Below are 17,931 nucleotides of genomic sequence, written 5' to 3' on the forward strand. Positions count from 1 at the left end.
TGAGTCAGTAATGGAAAATTTTAAGTGAACCAGCACAGGGTGTCATTTAAATTGACCATTCATTTCTAATGCTAAAATTCTCACAAAAAATATGAATGTGGGAATATTTTGAAAAGCCTGAATAGGTAGCAAACTTGTCCTTTGTGAGCTGAACATTTTGATGTTGGATTTGTTTGAATTGTTTAAGAAATGGAGGAGTAGTTAGTGGACAAAAAATGAGGCGGAAGAAGAAGTAGGAAAAATCCATCAGTGTGGATTTTCGTGAAATATTAAATAGGAACATCTTTGGAAGAATGTCCTTGCCCTACAACATACAAAAATAACTGTATACAGGTGAAGACTGGAAAGGTGAAGACAGAGTAAACAAATAGTAAAAAAAAAAAACACAAGTACTCTTTCATTGTGTGTAAAAGTTCAATAAATAAAATTAAACTAAATTACCATGAAGGTGACAGACGGCGCCTGTGTGTAGTCAAACTAGTCTTGCTGTCAGTCTAAAACAAACGGTGAGCGACAACACCCACTTTTATTTACTCAGGATGCTGTGGTCGTGTCACGCTCTGGCTTTGTTGCACTCGTGTGCTCCTTTCCACTCGTGCGCCAGGTGTCGTGCCTGATAGAGCAGTGATGTGTAGATAAAAAAAAAGGCGCACTCTGGCTTCCTGTGATGAATCCCACCCAAAGAGCGACATGCAGGCAACATCCTGAAGAATCCAGCTCTGTTCCAGAGCAGGAAATAATCATAAGTGTGCTTCAATGGAGTCGCAGAGGAATTTGTGGCCGGGTTGTTTAGATTGCACGCCAAGACATGCACGCCGCTATCGTTTGTTGACGTCGAGAAGGTGGATTCTTTCTCTTTGTCGTGTCTAAAAGTATCAAAGCATGTCCACAAAAAATGATCAATATCAAAAAGAGGGTATTTTTTGGTGTGTGGTCCTGATTTAAATGACATCCTGTGCATTCAATGTAAGCAACAAGGAGTAGACTTGAAAGTGCTGACGCACCAGAGTAAAATCCACAAGTTGACAAAGTCGACTTTTTTTTTCTGGCAGCCTTTCCATTTGAGGAATGTGCAGGGCGCTTGTTTGGGGTTGTATTCATATCATTTCCTCGCCAGGGGAGCTGCAGAGCGTGTTGGTCGTCCACGCCGCTGTTGGAGTGTGATGGTTTCATAGAAATGCCAAGCTGTTTGATCAGAGCGCCTTTGTGGGCTTCTAATCTTCATGAAGACGTCTGTGTGTTAGGTCCAAGGCCGGAACATGCATTAGCATATCTATGGGCCCTCTGCTGCTCCGTGCTTACACAAAGGGAAGGCGTTCCATGCGGCCACGAGGGCCAGGTGGCAAGCAGTGGGATTTGTCCTGGTATAGTCCTGGTGCTCATAGGGGACAGGTGCAAACGACTTCATCTCCAGGCTGGGCTTCATTACAGCTCAAAAGGGAGAAGTTATCTCAGACTTGTGCAATGCAAAACAACCACAACAAGAAGTACAAGGGATTGTTTTGTGTGTAGCCGGGCCCAAGCAGGAAGAGGTCTTTGACCATCCCTTGGGGGAAGTTTTTGCATTTATTTGCTCAAGGATTGTCAAGTGCCCCAGTACTCTCGCCACAGCATTACTGCACTGCAGAAGTGTCATACACTTCACTTTCCAACTGGCTGACACGCAAATGTCTGGAGCCAAGCTTCAATCGGCGCTTTTACATAGCCAGTAGTTAAGGTTACATTTTCAACATAATGGCCTGGTAAACCTAAACCTAGTAATTCTTTTGTGTTTTTGAAAAAGACAAGTCCTGTTCACACAAAAGTAACGGAAAATACTAATATGCTTGCCAGGCCAGGAGTTGGTGATGTCACTTAGTTAGGAAACTTAACACACACATGCTGTGTCCCAGTTGGCGCACTTCCATTCTGTGGAAGTGTACTACCTGGATACAGTCACACCCGGTCGGGTCAGCCAGGTAGATGTGTCTGATGTAAGACCCCTGCACTATAAGGCGTATCTTAGTACTGTTCACAAAGATGCATGGCAAAATGCAGTGCAGTCAGTACCAGGAGGTTACACTCTGTAAAAAAACTGTAACTGAGTGTGCAGTGCTGAACTCTTACCACCCTCAGTAGTTGCCATCTTGGCTATGTAGTGGAAAGGGCGGGACTACCCAAAAAGGGTGTAATCTCTACCTCATTTCAATCACGAGGTACAAGAGAGAAAAGTCATAAAAAATGATTGTGAAGTGGTGAGAAAAAGCTGGCAGATATTTTATGGAGTAATACAAATGTTGGGGGAAATTCTGTGGACTCTGTGACTATAGGGATGTTATTTCATGTGCAGAGGGCTCCAAAAATGTTAAAAGCCATATTTAGAAGGTCGTGAATAGGTTTCTTATGCTCCAATTACATTCATTCATTCATTCATTCACTACCGCTTTTTCCTCACGAGGGTCGCGGGTGTGCTGGAGCCTATCCCAGCTGTCATCCGGCGAGAGGCGGGGCACACCCCGGACTGGTCGCCAGCCAATCACAAGGCACATATAGACAAACAACCATTCACACTCACATTCATACCTATGGACAATTTGGAGTCGCCAATTAACCTAGCATGTTTTTGGAATGTGGGAGGAAAACGGAGAGAAAATCCACAAACTAGGGCGGTCCAAATGTCAAAGAAACTGATCAAAACAATGTTTTAATCAGTTTTCTGTTAAACATGACATCAAGTAAATGGCCAAGCACCTTTCTCTCAAAATGCTAATGCTAACTAATTATTCTACTACTTCCTCACATTAGAAACAGATGTACTCTGGCCTTTTTTTCCCGAGACCCTGGAAATTGGTTTGCAGGGGTGCGTAAGTACAATGTGTAACGGCAACTCTTGATAAAAGAAAGAAAGAAAAGCATATACACACAGATGTTTTTCTGGTGTGACGCTCATGTAAATGAGGAATGGTGGTCCTTCATTCAGGCCTCATGTGTGCTGATCCTCAAGATCACACATCAGTATTTTGTGAAGTAGTGTCCCACAAGCAAAGCAAACTATACTATTGTTGTACACACGTTACATACCTGAGTGGATTTGTCTTTCATACTGGAGGGGTAAGGTCCATGTGCATCGCGGGGCCACTGGCCGGTGAGGTACGGCCCCGTGATGGCGTCCAGGGAAGATGTCCGCCGGATGGCACTGGAGGTCCGCATTTGCAGCCTGGACCTTTCTGCTTTCAGATGTTAAAAAAGAAATAAATAAATAAAAGGGAGAACTTAAAAATAGTTAAACACCAACACCTTAGCTTGGATGAGGAAATGTGAATTCAATTTTATTTAAACATTGACACAGTCAACAAGCTGGATTTAATGATGATTTAAATATGTGAGGACCATGTTGCTGTGTTGCCACCACCACCATCATCATCTTGACCATATCCACAACAGTGTAATTACAGAGCCATGTTTGTGATGAGTCGTCTCACAATGACCAAGCTCAGCAGGACTAAAATGTAACTGTGCAATGAAAGCCCAAAGCGTACAAACAACAAAACAATGTAAACAACCCCATAAGTAGGGTGCCGAGTTAGCAAGAGTCCATGATGTCATGCTGGCGGTTAAAGTGAACACCACCCACATTCGAACTCATAAACAAGCGCGCTACAATGCGCATAAATACTGCATGCATCCACTCAACATTCCTGCAGTCTCACTCACACACACTCACACACACACACAAGCTAGACAAGTGCATTAATGTTGCCAGGTGGAACTCTTTCAGGTCTTTGAACTGACTAAAGAGCTGTATGATGACCATTAAAGATGCTGTACATTCTGTTCCAAGTCTGTGAAAACACACGCACACACACACGAGGCACCCTCGCCTACACAAGCATCCATTGTTGGTAGAACATACACGCCTATCCACCCAAAAAGGTATGGCGTAAGTAAGCTGACAGGACTACGCTACAAGTCCCTACAGCATTGCAGACAAAGCAGGCAGGCTACATTTCCATCAATATTGATACAGGCCCAGCCAGGCCTCTCGGAGCAGGGATTGTGGTTATTTTCCACCACCTCCCCTATTGCCAGACCAGAATAATCTCCCGATGAGAAGAAAGAGGCGGCACGGCCAGAGGAGCCAAAACGATCAAAGGGGCAGGTCGGCCTGATTTCAGGGATGACTCGAGTGATAATAGGGTGAATATCTGTGAGCCTGAAATGTAATAAAAACTTTCCCTTTAGTAGGCATTCTGCAGGCTGGGAAGGAGAGGGGGAGAATGAGGAACATTAAGGAAGAGCCGAAAAAAAAAGTCACAGCATTTCCCGGGATAACAGGGTGGTTTATTAACTGAGACGATGTGAAGTACGAAAACAAACATGTGGTCCAAATCAGTACAGCACTTTTCTTGTAGGCTGCAAGCCTGGTTTTGTCACGCGTACAAAACCTTCTTAATGCTAAAAACAATTAGCGACAAGTGCCTAAGCCAAAGCTAACCTTTCACAAGCCTCTATTGGGCAGCTATTTTTTTTGTTTAAATCTTTTGAAACTACAAATTTGTCATTTTGATTTTCATTCATCCCCCCAGCATGGACCGTTTTCTCGCCTGGTGTCGGGGAGAAGGCTCTGCAGCATCCGCTGTAGAACAACCAGGTGTCGAGACAGCTACTTCCCCCTGGCCATCAGACTGCTGAATGCCAAATAAGCCCCTCCTCTACCTGCCCACACGCACGCGTAAAACTTTAAAATTATTATTTATTCTAAATTATTTAAATTTGTACAAATTACTGTTTACGCTGTACATTGTTCATATTTGATGTCATCTCTTTATTCTCCACATTATTATTTATTATTATACGGGAGCCAGGCAACGACATTTCGTTGGCAATTTCACTGCTGTGTTATTGTGCAATGACAATAAAGAAAGTCTATCTATCTATTTTCTTTTAAGGAAGCAATTACTGACTAATGAGTGCACTTCTTAACTGCAACCAGCAGAGGCGGTGTTGTATTATGCCCCAACTAAAGAGAAATAAACACTAGCTGTGCTATTTGGTGCCATCTAACCTTGAAATAATAAAAGTGCATCAAACAATAATTTCCCACATGACTGATGAAACAAATGACATTAAACATTGTAAAACAGCAACCTGGGACCCACATTTACCAACGGTCATTAACAAAACCCACTATTATTTCGGTCAAATTTTTTTAAATACAAAAATATAAATCGCCTGTCAGCTTTTTAAAAAAATTAATAAATCAGTGCTGGGTCATATTTCAATATCATTAACATGTCAAAATTTATTTTAAGCATTATCAAAAACAAACTAATCGTTCCCATAACCATGAATAAACCAACAAGTTCCAGTCTTGGCAACTCCGTCGCTAAATGTGGCGACATATTTCGTCAAAAGCAACTAGCGAAAAATCAAGATACTTTTTCTGATGTCAATAGACAGTTTTTTGGTACTTGCAGATATACAAGTGAAAGCATGTATTGTTGTGCAGTTTGTTTGTTGTCACTGAGCAGGAGCGGTTGCTCCTGAGACATTTGATTCAAACCAGCCATAATTACAATTCTTTAATTCAAATCTTTTCTTTTTAATTCAATCTTTGTATATTACATACGTATTTTAATGTAGGGTGAAACAATACCTTAAGTAATCCCAGTAAACTGTGCTTATGCCACCTACAGAGAAAGAAGCAAATGTTTGGTTGAATGAGTGGGACGATGGAAGAGGCGAGGGAAAACTAACAAAAGAGCAGGAAAACAAAAACATTTTTCAAGCCAGCAAGTGTTGAAAGTCAAGAGCATTTCATGCTAAACAAGTTGAACACTGTGACGTGTATCTGTAGTAATGCGCCACTTGCATACCACAACAGCACATTTTCCATGTTGTAGCATCTCCTCTAAAGACACGCATAATGGACCGGAAGACCCGACACAAGTTAAAATGAATGCAGCACAAATCAATGAGCTTCATCATTATTACTGTCAAATGTGTGCCTACTTTATTACAATGGTACGCCCTTAACATGACTTTGCCACAGGGTTAATTTCATCTGCAAAAAGACAATGCTTTGAAAATGTAAATAATAAAAAACATTCTGGGCGGCATGGCGGTCGAGTGGTTAGCGCGCAGACCTCACCGTGAGGAGACCAGGGTTCAATTCCACCCTCGGCCATCTCTGTGTGGAGTATGTTCTCCCCGTGCATGCGTGGGTTTTCTCCGGGTACTCCGGTTTCCTCCCACATTCCAAAAACATGCTAGGTTAATTGGCGACTCCAAATTGTCCATAGGTATGAATGTGAATGGTTGTTTGTTTATATGTACCCTGTGATTGGCTGGCGACCAAAGACAGCCGGGATAGGCTCCAGCACTCCCCGCGCCCCTCGTGAGGATAAGCGGTAGAAAATGAATGAATGACAAACCATTCTTGCTCCTTTGTAACAGACAATACTGTGCAATGGATCAAGGAAGTGTGTGTCTCACTCGTTTAGGAGTAATGTGTTACACAACAGCGGGTGTCTTCATTTTAGTTTGAACACTGCAAAAAGTCCAAATCAAAAACAGTATTCATCTGATTTATAGTAGGCCTGTGTAAGTAATACCACATCCATCAATATACTGTAATGTGTCATTTAGTTTCAGTAACTTGAGTAATTTATCCATCAGTCTCGGATGGATAAATTCATATGCAAAGCACCATTACGTAGTCCATCAGACCCAAGCAAATACGAAAAAACTATCTTAAAAAAATGAAAACAATTGGTAGTTCATTAGGTGAAATGTCTTATAGGAATTTTCAGTAGAATACTTTAATACAATGGCAGCCCTTTTTTACTGCCATTTTTGACGAGCTGTCTGAGACTTGTTTCATGAGCCACTGTTTAAATCTGATATTCACACAAAAACAACAAAAAAAAGAGTATGTTACACACTAATATTATGAATAATTGTTGATAAATGCTCTAAATTGTGTTGATTACAGTTATGCTCTATCAATTGTGGCTATTGTCTCCGAAAAAGGCTTCAGCATGTTCCTTCAGCTGGTCAGGTGGCTTTGTTAGCATTGTTAGCATTGTTGCGTGAGTCCGGCAGTTGACTCCCAAGAAAATCAAGCATGCTCAGACTCGTCCGTGCAAGAAGAAGAAGAAAAGACGAGAGTGCTGCCAACAGGGCAAGGCTGAAGTCAAATGAGCCAACTTTTATCAGTATAAATATAACTGTGTGCCGACCATGCGGACAACACGCTGCTTTTCACATTTTGGTCCTAGTCTGCACTTTGAGTGTGTGACAATGAAGCAAAGGCCTTTTTCAGCACCGCTGGCACTTTGACAGAGAGGCAGACGCTCTTTGTTGGCAAAAGTGTGCTGGGACAATGATGTCATACTGGCCACCCTAAAAAACGTCACCGTGCAGAATATGATCCTCTTTGCTCTTCATCATCAGGCTAAGCCTAGATTTACACTGCACTGCAGGTCCATCAAGATTGAGTGCTGATATTGTTGTTTTACCTCATTACTATTTATTTATACATTTATGAACCATATCCGATATGACTGTTTACATTGACTGAAAACCAGAAACAACTTGCATAGACACAAAAGAACAATTTCATGGGTGGTTGTATTTATAAATGTAATACTAAATACAGTCAATCCTCAGTTTTCATATGCCCCAGTTTTCCTATGATAGTTTTTTGCCATAATGTGGCCTCAGTTTTCATACAATATTGCACATAACTTGTTTGCTTGATGAACTATTTACAATTTTTACATTTGGACTTTGGAGAGGACGCCCAAGGTTTGAATCTCCACTAGTAAGCATCATCGGTATTCGTCAGGAAGGGCATCCGAATATAAAGGGATCAAGCCAAATCACTATGCGGATCAAAAAATATCCGCTGTGGCGACTTCGTAATCAGGAAAAAGGCGAAAGAAACAAAAAACATTTAGAACTGAACTGTCTGGCGTGTGTGCATGCGCGTGTTCAAATTTCCCTTCAATGATTGACCTTCTGCATGCTGCGCTGCTCCATGCCTTTGCACTTCCTCTGTGGAGTGCTTCAATACAAGGAATACATGGAACTTTACAGCTTAAAACTGCACTAAACCTGATCTTTTGTGCCTTCCTTCCATTGTGCACTTGCACAAAAAAAATAAGACGTAAGTACGTCTTTGAGATCGTGCATTCGGGTTGGAAAAAAATTTATAAATACATCTTTGGTAGCAAATGCGTTAATTTTTCACTAAGATTTCGTATTAATGACTTGATCAGATTACTGTGCAAGGCCTTCTCCAGTTCAATCCCAAAGCTTCTCTGTGGTGACCAATCCATGTTTGGAAGAGTCTCATGCTCCACTTTCACAATAGGAGTCAGATGAATCTTGGCGTTGTCATCTTGGAATAGGCTGGAGGAAAAAAATCAATCGACAGAATAACCTGCTTATTCTCTATATTCAGCTGACTTCATTCTTGGGGCCCATAACATTGCTGAATGTAGACCTGACCACCTGCAGCCACCCCAACCATATTTGCTTACGTAAAAACACAGTTTTTGGCTTGCCAGTGTATGATTCCAGGCCTTGTTTGGTCCATGATCCGAACATGCAGTAGGTTCCGCAGCCATGTTTTGACTGCAAGGTCTCAGCCATGATGGAGGTGTCCATCATCACCACAGACGTGCACACTGGCCCAAGGGGGGTGAAAGGTCATGCCTCTCGCAGTACTGCGGTATGCTTGGCATGCGGACGAGCTGGGAAATCAACACCAACCGCTGGCCAAATTCATCACGCCTGCTAGCTGCTGTAGATGAGGACTTGGTTCTTTCTCATTTCCTCCCGCACACGCTACACTGATCAAGGTCAGGGGTCATCTCGCTCAAAAGTAGGAAGGAATGCTTGTGGGGAGCCGTCTCGGGTGTAATGTTCTTTGATAACAGTCGTTGGCGGCCTTGACTAATGAAGGTAAATCCAGCTGGTAGTCATGAGGTTGCGGGCAGCAGGTGGTCGTTTGTGGAGTAAGTAAGCTAAGCTAATGTTTGCACCCGGCTGAAAAAACACGTTTATGGCATTCTTCCATTGTTTTGGTACGGTATATTAAAAGGCAGCACGATTGATCGGTGAAGACTCATCATTTCCGAGCAAGGATTGTGGATTATGACCGAGATTCAAAACCACCTGGATTTCTTGTCTATGGTGAACCTCAGCTCACAGCACAGCGGCGTCGTGTTTCTCGTCTTTGTTCAACACCTTGCTCATTGAGGTATCTCTAGGGTGTCAACTATACAGACAAAATGAACCACTACTTTTTGAGTGATCCATTTTCTGAAGTGCTACCCTGGCTGGGGTCTATCCCAGCTGACTTTACGGTGAAAGGAGTAGGAGTTGTAATTGAGCCCATGAAAAGCTTAATGAAAGTCAGCTACGTGAACCACTGCATGACCAATCGTCGAACATGGGGCTCCAACTGATTCATTGGCAGGTACTGGTATTCAACGTACAAATCCCACACCATTATTTGTCCCTCCAAACTGTATGCTATAAGGTTTTATCCATGTGGACACCAGAGAAATCTGTTTATAGCATTATCAGTTAGCATGTGACTTCTTGTGTTTTCGGTCATTCAATCCCCACTTCTGGCCTACAAGAGCGCATTGCATCACTCGCAGAGTATGTACATGTCGGGTATGGACTCTCAAGTCCTTCACGGTGAAAGGCTTTAGCAGACAGCAGCTGAGCATGACACGAAAACGACAGCACCCCTCCTCCAGTGTGCACGGGCCATGCAATACATTGAGCTTGCAGGCATCTGTTCCTGACTGGTCCGGTTGACAAAGCCACTTGGAACTTGCATCCAAAGAAGACTTTTTAAAAAGTTGTCGTAATTATTTGCAGTTGCACTCACAAAAAATACTGCAAACGAAACATATATGCAAAACACAACTTTCAGTAGGTGGCCACCTTTAACAAATAGTAAATTGTAAGATTCACTATTTTAGAAGCAGTTTCTTTTTTTGGTTTGGTGGGTTTATTGCAGACCACTTTGCAAATAGGTAGAATTTACAACAAAGGTTGACTATTTTGCGTGCAAACGGCTTAAATATGGGAATTTATACTTATTTTCAGTTTCAGCATTGCCAATGTGCCCACAATACTTGAATGTCTGTTGCTGCAAGCTTGCATAAAAGCAAATTTGTCACCTTGGATTCATACAAGTAATGAAATGATGCAAGTTTATCAACATGGCCTACAATTACAACTACTTCAACAATTAAGAGTAAGGTTTCAAAAGCACATGGACACATGTGTTTTGTTTTGTTTTTTTACCTCTGGAAACAGGCGAGTCTGGGGAGCAGGATTCTCTATTTTCTGGAGACAGCCTCTGCCTGGCGATTCCACTTCCTGGGAGGAAAGTCGGGCTTGATGGGGGGCTCGAGCCTCGGCTGCCCGTGGCCCCCCCGTGGAGGTTGTGCGGCCGCGTCGGGCTGCTCTGGCCGCCGCGCAAGAGCTGGTAGGGCACGGTGGCACGGATGGGGTGCAGGCGGCAGCTGGTGTTGGTGAACGAACCGGGGGAGCCCGCATTGCTGCGTCTCACTCTGGACTGCTGAAGAGAGTTGCTGGAGGCTGCCATCCTTCCAAAAGGGGACTTTAAAAGAAAAGTCAAGTGTGTCACCGCCAAGCAGCAGAGAGATAAACAGTTAGCAAAACACGCTAGCTTCCTCTTTTTCACTCCACTCTTTCACTCGAAGAAAACAGCACCAGGCGGCGTTGTTTGACGGTAAACTTACCTGTAAGTTACTTAAAACCGCACACTGGAGCTTCAGTCATGCTACGAGAAGCTCAAAGTTGTATTTTGTACTTGTTTAAACACTTAACCGAGGGTAAGCAGCGTCTTCCCCATCATGTCCACTCCAAATGACTTGTTTCGGCTAGACTACTAGCTGACGTCTGGGGGCGGGAACAACCCCCCACTCCCGAGCTTGTGAGTCATGTACAGTATTGACGTTGATTGGACCAAATGTATCTAGTCCCTGTACTTTTAGCCAATCGTATCAGAGAAAAACTCACAATGAGGAAAGTTATGTTGTTTTTTGACCGTGGAGTGGTAAATTACCTAGGATATGATAAAGTATATAGCTTTGATTTTATCATCATGGAAGCGATGTCCACATTGATTACTGCTTTGACACAAACCTAACGTTCATTCATACACTATATCACGCTCGCCCACATTCGGATATACATTCACACTTTAGAGTGACCAGTGTTACCTCAACATGCGTGCTTGGGTATGTTGGAGGAAGCTAGAGTGCCTGGAGAAAACTCAGGCAAGTCTTCATTCTTCATCTTAGACAGACATTTTGGACAATTGTGTGAATGCATCCGCCATGTTGTTTCCAGTCTAGTTTTTTTTTTTAGTTTTCATGCCCATTCATGTTGCTCATTTACTTTTCCTTTGTGCTTCTGCTCGTCTGTCAGATTCCTCATTCGGCTGATTCAATTTCTGGTTGGGGAAATTGAATCGTCTTGTGTAAGATGAAGTTGTACAAGACTGAAAAATAACACAGTGGATAATCAACTGATGGACCTTGACTCATCAGTCAACAATGAACTGGCAATTTTGTTTTTATTTTATGTTTTATTTCTTATGTAATCATGGAGACCTCAACTGTGGATCTTGTATTTAGACTTCATTTGTGACTGCATACTGAAAAAAAGTTTAAACAATACAGGTGCTCACATTTGTCTGAATTTGTTTATGAAAAAAGGGTGCAACTACAATCACTATTTTTAAGGGGCACTACACAATTTGCCAATTTGTCAGCCCGCACTCCAAAACAGGACTATGAAAGCAGCATACAGTAGCTCGGGAACCAAACACCCCCTTCCTCCATGACTAAGTGATTTAGCTCCGACAATGCCTCCTTGGGTTGGTGACAGAGAAAGAAAGGAAAACATTTACAATGCGGCTTACACCCGGCCGTCCCCCCGCGAGCAGACGGCACCCGTCCTTGGCTTGATGATTGGTATGCATAGTGTTGGGGGGCATTTTGGGCACTGGGGAGGTAGACTGAAAGAAAGAGAGGGCAGGGTGGTGTATGCCGGAGGGTGAGGGAGGGAAGGCGCTCCTGTCTGTTCTCTCGCCCGTTCTTTGAGTCAATAGTGTTCCGGCAGCTGAGCTTCTGTATGGGAGAGGAAGGGGGGATGCAATCTGGAGGGTCTTGTCAGAATGCCCAGCAGCTGCTGTTTTCTGGGGAGCTTCTTTTCATGGACCACAAGCCTGGAGTGGGCCACTGAATGCAGGCGCACCCTCCCACTCTCCTCAACCTCTAGCTCCTTCCATTCCTCAGTTTCTAGCCCCCCGGATGAAGAGAAGTAACTTGAAGAAAGCGAGGCAGTTGTTGTAAAAGTGCGCTACTCCCTCCCTCCCCATCACCCTGGGTACCGTCCTTCAGCCCAAACAATGTTTTCATGAGGTATGAAGATCCTTTCAAAAACAAAACAAAAAAAACAATGTTTAAAAAACGAGCAGCTCTGATGTTTGGCACCTACAATCACATATTAACTACTCAAAAGTATGAGTGGCAATTATTCGTTATTGATGACAATAAAAACCCAAAGCCTGATTCAGGTTAGATTGCCAGAGGCCGATTGCGGCCCAGCCTCCATGTTAAATCTCCTGAGAGGGACTGTGGTGACTTTTCTCCCTTCCAGCCGGCAATTCAGTCACTGTCTTTCCCTTCTTGATACTGGACTTGTGCTGTAACATGACAAGACCTGGACAGAAATAAAAGCGGTCCACTTGAGAGGAGGTCACCCCACTGCCCGGCGTCAAACCTCCTGGAGGTTTTTTTTCGTGTTTAGCTGCTGTCTGAGGGCGCCAGGTTCCCCGTAGTGTCCAGCTGCATGCATTTACACGTGCACGCCGACACGGGGCACTCAGTGTGGTCTCTGCAACAGGTGACGAAGAAACACAGAGAACAATTGTATACTCACTATTGAAATCAAAACAAAATGTGTGCAGTATCTTGGTATTTCTGCAGCCATGTTATAGTATATAAAGTATACTTGGATATACTTTAGAGTAGTAGGTGTACAAATTAGAATTCCTCATTTATAAATGGAATATTCTCATAGTTAGAACATAGAAAACCTGTTTAGGTTTTTAAAATTTTTTAGACATTAAATAACACCCCTATAGTGACCTTTACACCTCTATTATGCTATATAGTACATGTAATAAGAAAACATAAGCCATTTAAGACATAAATAAGACACATGCTCGTGTGTGTTGCTCTAAATGTGTTGCGCTGCTGATGTCACAGAGTTCAGATAACTGTTTAATGTTTAGACGGCTCAAGTAATGTCAAAAAAACATATTTAGAAGGTCGGGAAAAGTTTTTCTGTACTCTATCTACAAAAATATTCCATGTATCCTACTTTGAGGAAATTCACTTATCAGGGCTGGGTCTGGAACAAATTAACCACGATGAATGCGGGATTAGCACATTTGTCGCCATTTTTTTGCTTGAAAATTCTCAATTTAGGCAAAAAACATCAAATGTGCCTAAATATACATATGTTTACAAGTATGAATTAATATATTTTTGCAAGGGATTACTGAATATCAACGTTCACTTTATATAGTAAACTCCCTTTAGAAGATGCAGGAATAAAAAAAGTCGTGCTCACATTTTGGGAGATACTGCATATAGAAATACAAAATCTATCTCCCACCTGAACCAGCTGAGCATGTGGCCAGCATGGCCACCATGACGACAGTTATGACACCAGGTGAACCAGTTGTTGAACTGAGCAAGTTTGTTCTCTCTTGTCAAATCGACCTTCTCGTCTGACTTCCCCGTTCCTGCCAAGTAAAAGAGTCAATATTAACCATCGGCTAACCACAGTTGGAATAAAAGTGAATGGGCCACTGAACTCCGGGGTCTGTCCCCTGCACCCATTTCACCACCCGTGCTGCCCCACACTACCTGTGCAGTTGGACACAGGCGTCCCCATGTTCATGAGGCAGAGGGCGCAGCGCGGCAGCGGCTTCCTGCAGCCGGGGCAACTGGTGACCTTCGACTTGGTGGGCGAGCCGCTAACGCCGTACTGGCTGAAGCCACGGCCCTGGTGAGGCATGGCTGAGCAGCTGTATGAGATGGACTTGCCGCAGAAGTTGCAGCTCACAAACACCTGTGGCGTGAGAGCAAACACAACGGTGGCTTGATAAGGGATGGCAAAGCATGGGGGTAAAAAGCGAAGCGCTAGCCAGCTGGCTGGTTTTCAGTCTGAGGGAAGATAAGAATTAGATAATCCAGCAATAATCCCAACAGTTTTTAACTGTGATTAGCATCGATGTACTTCTCCATAAAAATTGTCTTGGTGTTTTCATTCAATTAAATGTTTCAACAAAACATTCAGAAGAGGAAGTGAGGAGCGGATTGACTTTGCTGTGATGGACTCAACAAGCTGACTACTAGGTTTTGTCACAAGGTCAAGTCTAGTGCTAGGCAGTGTTTCCCATTCACTTTTGTATTCATGGTGGCCCGCCACAGTTAAATTTGGAGTTCAAACACATTATATTTGTAAATACATGACCATTATTAGAGCTCTGTAGACATGAAATACATTTACACTCCTATTATTCTTTGTTTACACCACATTGCTAATGCACGGGCTGCGGGATCACTGCAGGGACACAAGAGACAGCCACCGTAGCTTTAACCATTAGCATGCTGGCCAGTTAACCAGTTAGCCTCTAAACTTAAAGAAAGGTTTTCAAACTGAGTGGTGAAAAAGTACAAAGTAAGACGGCAAAAACCTACCACTTCCATATGGAATGGGAGGATAACTTTTTCTCACTCACATCGTGTTGGTCATGCCATGGCTGAGTCCATGCAGTATTAATGTCATGTCTCATCAGTGTCTTGTGTCATTACTGACACAATCATTTATTCATTTTGCAAAAAACGCTATAGAGTCAGGGAGCAATGTTCAAACCAACGAATGTAATGACAAATACTTTTAAAGAATCTATGTATAGGTTTCACTTTTGAATCTCATAGCACATGAATGTGGTGCCTTCAGAGACTGCCAAACAAATCTCAATGCTTGATAAAAAACACGATAAATGAAAATGATAAAATAAATGGTCAAATATGGTGGTGGTAGTGTGATGGTCTGTGGCTGTTTTTCTGCTTCAGGACCTGGAAGACTCGCTGTGATCTGCCATCTGGTGACCTCTAGCTGAAACCAACTTGGGTTGTGCAGCAGGACAATGATCTAAAACACACCAGCAAGTCCACTTCTAAATGGCTGAAGAAAAACAAAATAAAGACCCTGGAATGGCCTGACCTGAATGCTTTTGGGATGCTGTGGCATGACCTTAAAAAGGCAATCCACCACCGCCATAAATACTGTAGATTGCAGTCCTGTGGGAAACACTGCTGCAGTACTGTGACTACCACAAAATATTCGCAAACCAGAAATGCAAGGTGGGAAGATCATCATCCGCAAACCAGTGACACCTCCCCACACACCTACAGTACCTGAGCCAGAGGTTTGGAGCTGGGGTCCAGTTTGCCTCGATGGATGTCAAACTCAGCCCGCTTGTGCCAGAATCTCCATGCATCTAGAAGGTTCCGGTAGTTCTCAATCCAGCACTGGACTCTGGAGTCCTTCAGCACCTCACCCGGGGAACCCTGAAAGGAGGGGTAGTGGTCTGCGTTATGAGTAAACAGCAACTACATGGTCAAAAGCACTGCGACACATAGCCCTTAATCAATAAAACAATGACGGTTAGTCTCAACAAGGTTAGGCTCTAGTCCAGTTGTCCCTAAATCTTAACCTGTCTTAGAAATGGGGAAATGTCTTTTTCTGTACCCGGTGCACAAAGCAAGGTAAAAAAGGCACATTATGAAAAAGGTATCAGGCACATACTCCACAATGTGTTCCAATACCTTTGCACATTTACTGGTAAAGTTCCTGTGATATCATAAGCTCGCCGTCGTCTCCTGCACCCATCCCTCAGGTGGAATGTGTGCATGTATGTGTGAGCTTTCTGTCGTTACACATCCGTGTACGTCACAATACGCCATCACAAGGCTAAAGTGGAAACTATCAATTGCAAAATTTCCGTGCAAAAGTTGTGCAAGAATTAGACTTCCTTGATCTTGATGAGAGGCTGTCATGTTCCAGAAACACAGATTTGTCTACTTCATTTCTAATGCATTTAATTCCCTTCTCTGTAAGTATTTTCCATATAACTGCATTGCACGTGTACTCATGCACCTTGAGCATGCAGAAGCTGGCAGTCTGGACGTCCCCGGTTCGGTCCACATAACTCTCCATGAGGTCCACGCCATCCTTGGTCAGCCCCGTCAGTAGAATGCCCTCCAGGTTTCCCACCTCCGTCATCTCACCTGTCAGCTTGTCAACATAGCGAGGAAGCTATTGCCGCAAAATGACAACATAAATGACGTTGTGATGAAATCTAACGACATGGGCTTGAGTGCTGCTTAATGTCACCTGAGCATCACTGAGGAACATGGAGGCAAAGGCAACACGGTCACGCACCGCCACGCTGCTCTCATACTGAAATATAAGAAGTAAAAGTCACTTTCCGGGAGCTGTTTGCATATAGTAGAAAAACATACACCATAGCTTTTCCCATTAGGAATACATTTTTTTTAAATAATTATTTTTCTCAGAGGTCATCGTAATACAGTGGCCCAACTTTAAACAAAACGCACTCTTAACACGATCTGATTTTTTCCATAAGAAATGATGTACATCCAATTAATCTGTTCCAGGAAGACAAATGTTAACACAAAACACGTTCTCAGAAAACACTTAAGAATGCATATAAATGATGAACGAAAGGCATAAATGAACATTTATGGTCACTTTTACCTTCATTGACAACGTGCTTATTGCCAAAGAAACATTTCATTGAGTTATTAATGACATCATAGACGGGAGATGGACTTCTGGTTCCCGTTTCCATGGAGTAGCAGGCTAATAAGCTGCTAAAAGGGACCTTTGGTGATAAAAACACATTAAGAACACAGTTGCTCTTACGCAATGTATTAGTAACTAAATAATAGACCAGAGAATGTATGCAAACAGAGGCTAAATTTGGGTGAAAACTTTCAACATTGCCTGAAAAACACGCTGAGGCTAACCGAGGTTCCACTGTACTTTTAAAAAGACACACTAGATATTGGCTTTCTTATCAATATATGATATTGTCCAGCACTTCATTCATTACCAACAGACAGCAGCTCTACTAGTGTTGTGTAATGAACACACCATTGTTACCACTGAATGCTTTTCACAAATAAACATTAAACATAATATCATTATCGGCAGTAAAACCAATACCACTATGAGCTCATTTTTGTGCCAATTATCAGTCGGCCTATATTATCGTACATCCTTTAACTCATTCATTCATTCATTTTCTACTGCTTTTTCCTCACGAGGGTCGCGGGGGTGCTGGAGCCTATCCCAGCTGTCTTCAGGCGAGAGGCGGGGTACACCCTGGACTGGTCGCCAGCCAATCACAGGGCACAACCATTCACACTCACATTCATACCTCCATCGTCAATTAACCTAGCATGTTTTTGGAATGTGGGAGGAAGTCCCCGGAGAAAACCCACGCATGCATGGGGTGAACATGCAAACTCCACACAGAGATGGCCGAGGGTGGAATCGAACCCTGGTCCTCCTAGCTGTGAGGTCTGCGCGCTAACCACTTGACCGCCGTGCCCCCACATCCTTTAACTCATTCTGTATAATTAATTGTGGTACAGGAAGTGCTATAGGAAGCTGTTGAGTGTTGTCATGTTGTCAATTTCATGAAATTTTAGTTTCTGTTTCAGATTTCACACAGTTTGAGGTTTGAGTGTTCACACTAAGCACTTCAGATCCTAATTTGGGAGG

The 17,931-nt window shown here is 43.0% G+C and overlaps 2 protein-coding genes across 7 annotated transcripts in view; both read right to left on the minus strand.

Annotated features, from left to right (window-relative positions):
• glcci1b (glucocorticoid induced 1b) overlaps window positions 1-10,965 on the minus strand; it is a 25,388-nt gene extending 14,423 nt beyond the window's left edge. The window contains exons 1-3 of one of the 3 annotated variants that reach the window (XM_078790699.1): window positions 10,773-10,965; window positions 10,312-10,630; window positions 3,061-3,209 (exon numbers count right to left, since the gene is read on the minus strand). In XM_078790699.1, coding sequence (XP_078646825.1) covers window positions 3,061-3,209; window positions 10,312-10,615 — 453 coding nt within the window. In that variant the 5' untranslated portion in view covers window positions 10,616-10,630; window positions 10,773-10,965. The remainder of the gene's footprint in view (window positions 1-3,060; window positions 3,210-10,311; window positions 10,631-10,772) is intronic. The other 2 variants (XM_078790697.1, XM_078790698.1) reach the window with 2 other exon arrangements.
• Window positions 10,966-11,603: 638 nt separating this feature from the next.
• Window positions 11,604-17,931, minus strand: part of mios (missing oocyte, meiosis regulator, homolog (Drosophila)) — a 36,248-nt gene continuing 29,920 nt past the window's right edge. For all 4 annotated transcript variants that reach the window (XM_078790696.1, XM_078790695.1, XM_078790694.1 and 1 more), the window contains 6 exons: window positions 16,516-16,581; window positions 16,279-16,437; window positions 15,537-15,689; window positions 13,977-14,181; window positions 13,723-13,852; window positions 11,604-12,936 (listed from right to left, as the gene is read on the minus strand). In XM_078790696.1, the coding sequence (XP_078646822.1) occupies window positions 12,846-12,936; window positions 13,723-13,852; window positions 13,977-14,181; window positions 15,537-15,689; window positions 16,279-16,437; window positions 16,516-16,581 (804 nt within the window). In that variant the 3' untranslated portion in view covers window positions 11,604-12,845. The remainder of the gene's footprint in view (window positions 12,937-13,722; window positions 13,853-13,976; window positions 14,182-15,536; window positions 15,690-16,278; window positions 16,438-16,515; window positions 16,582-17,931) is intronic.

Source organism: Doryrhamphus excisus, linkage group LG5, assembly GCF_037039965.1.
Source record: "Doryrhamphus excisus strain RoL-2023G ecotype Guam linkage group LG5, RoL_Dexc_Guam_v1.1, whole genome shotgun sequence".
NCBI lineage: Eukaryota > Metazoa > Chordata > Actinopteri > Syngnathiformes > Syngnathidae > Doryrhamphus > Doryrhamphus excisus.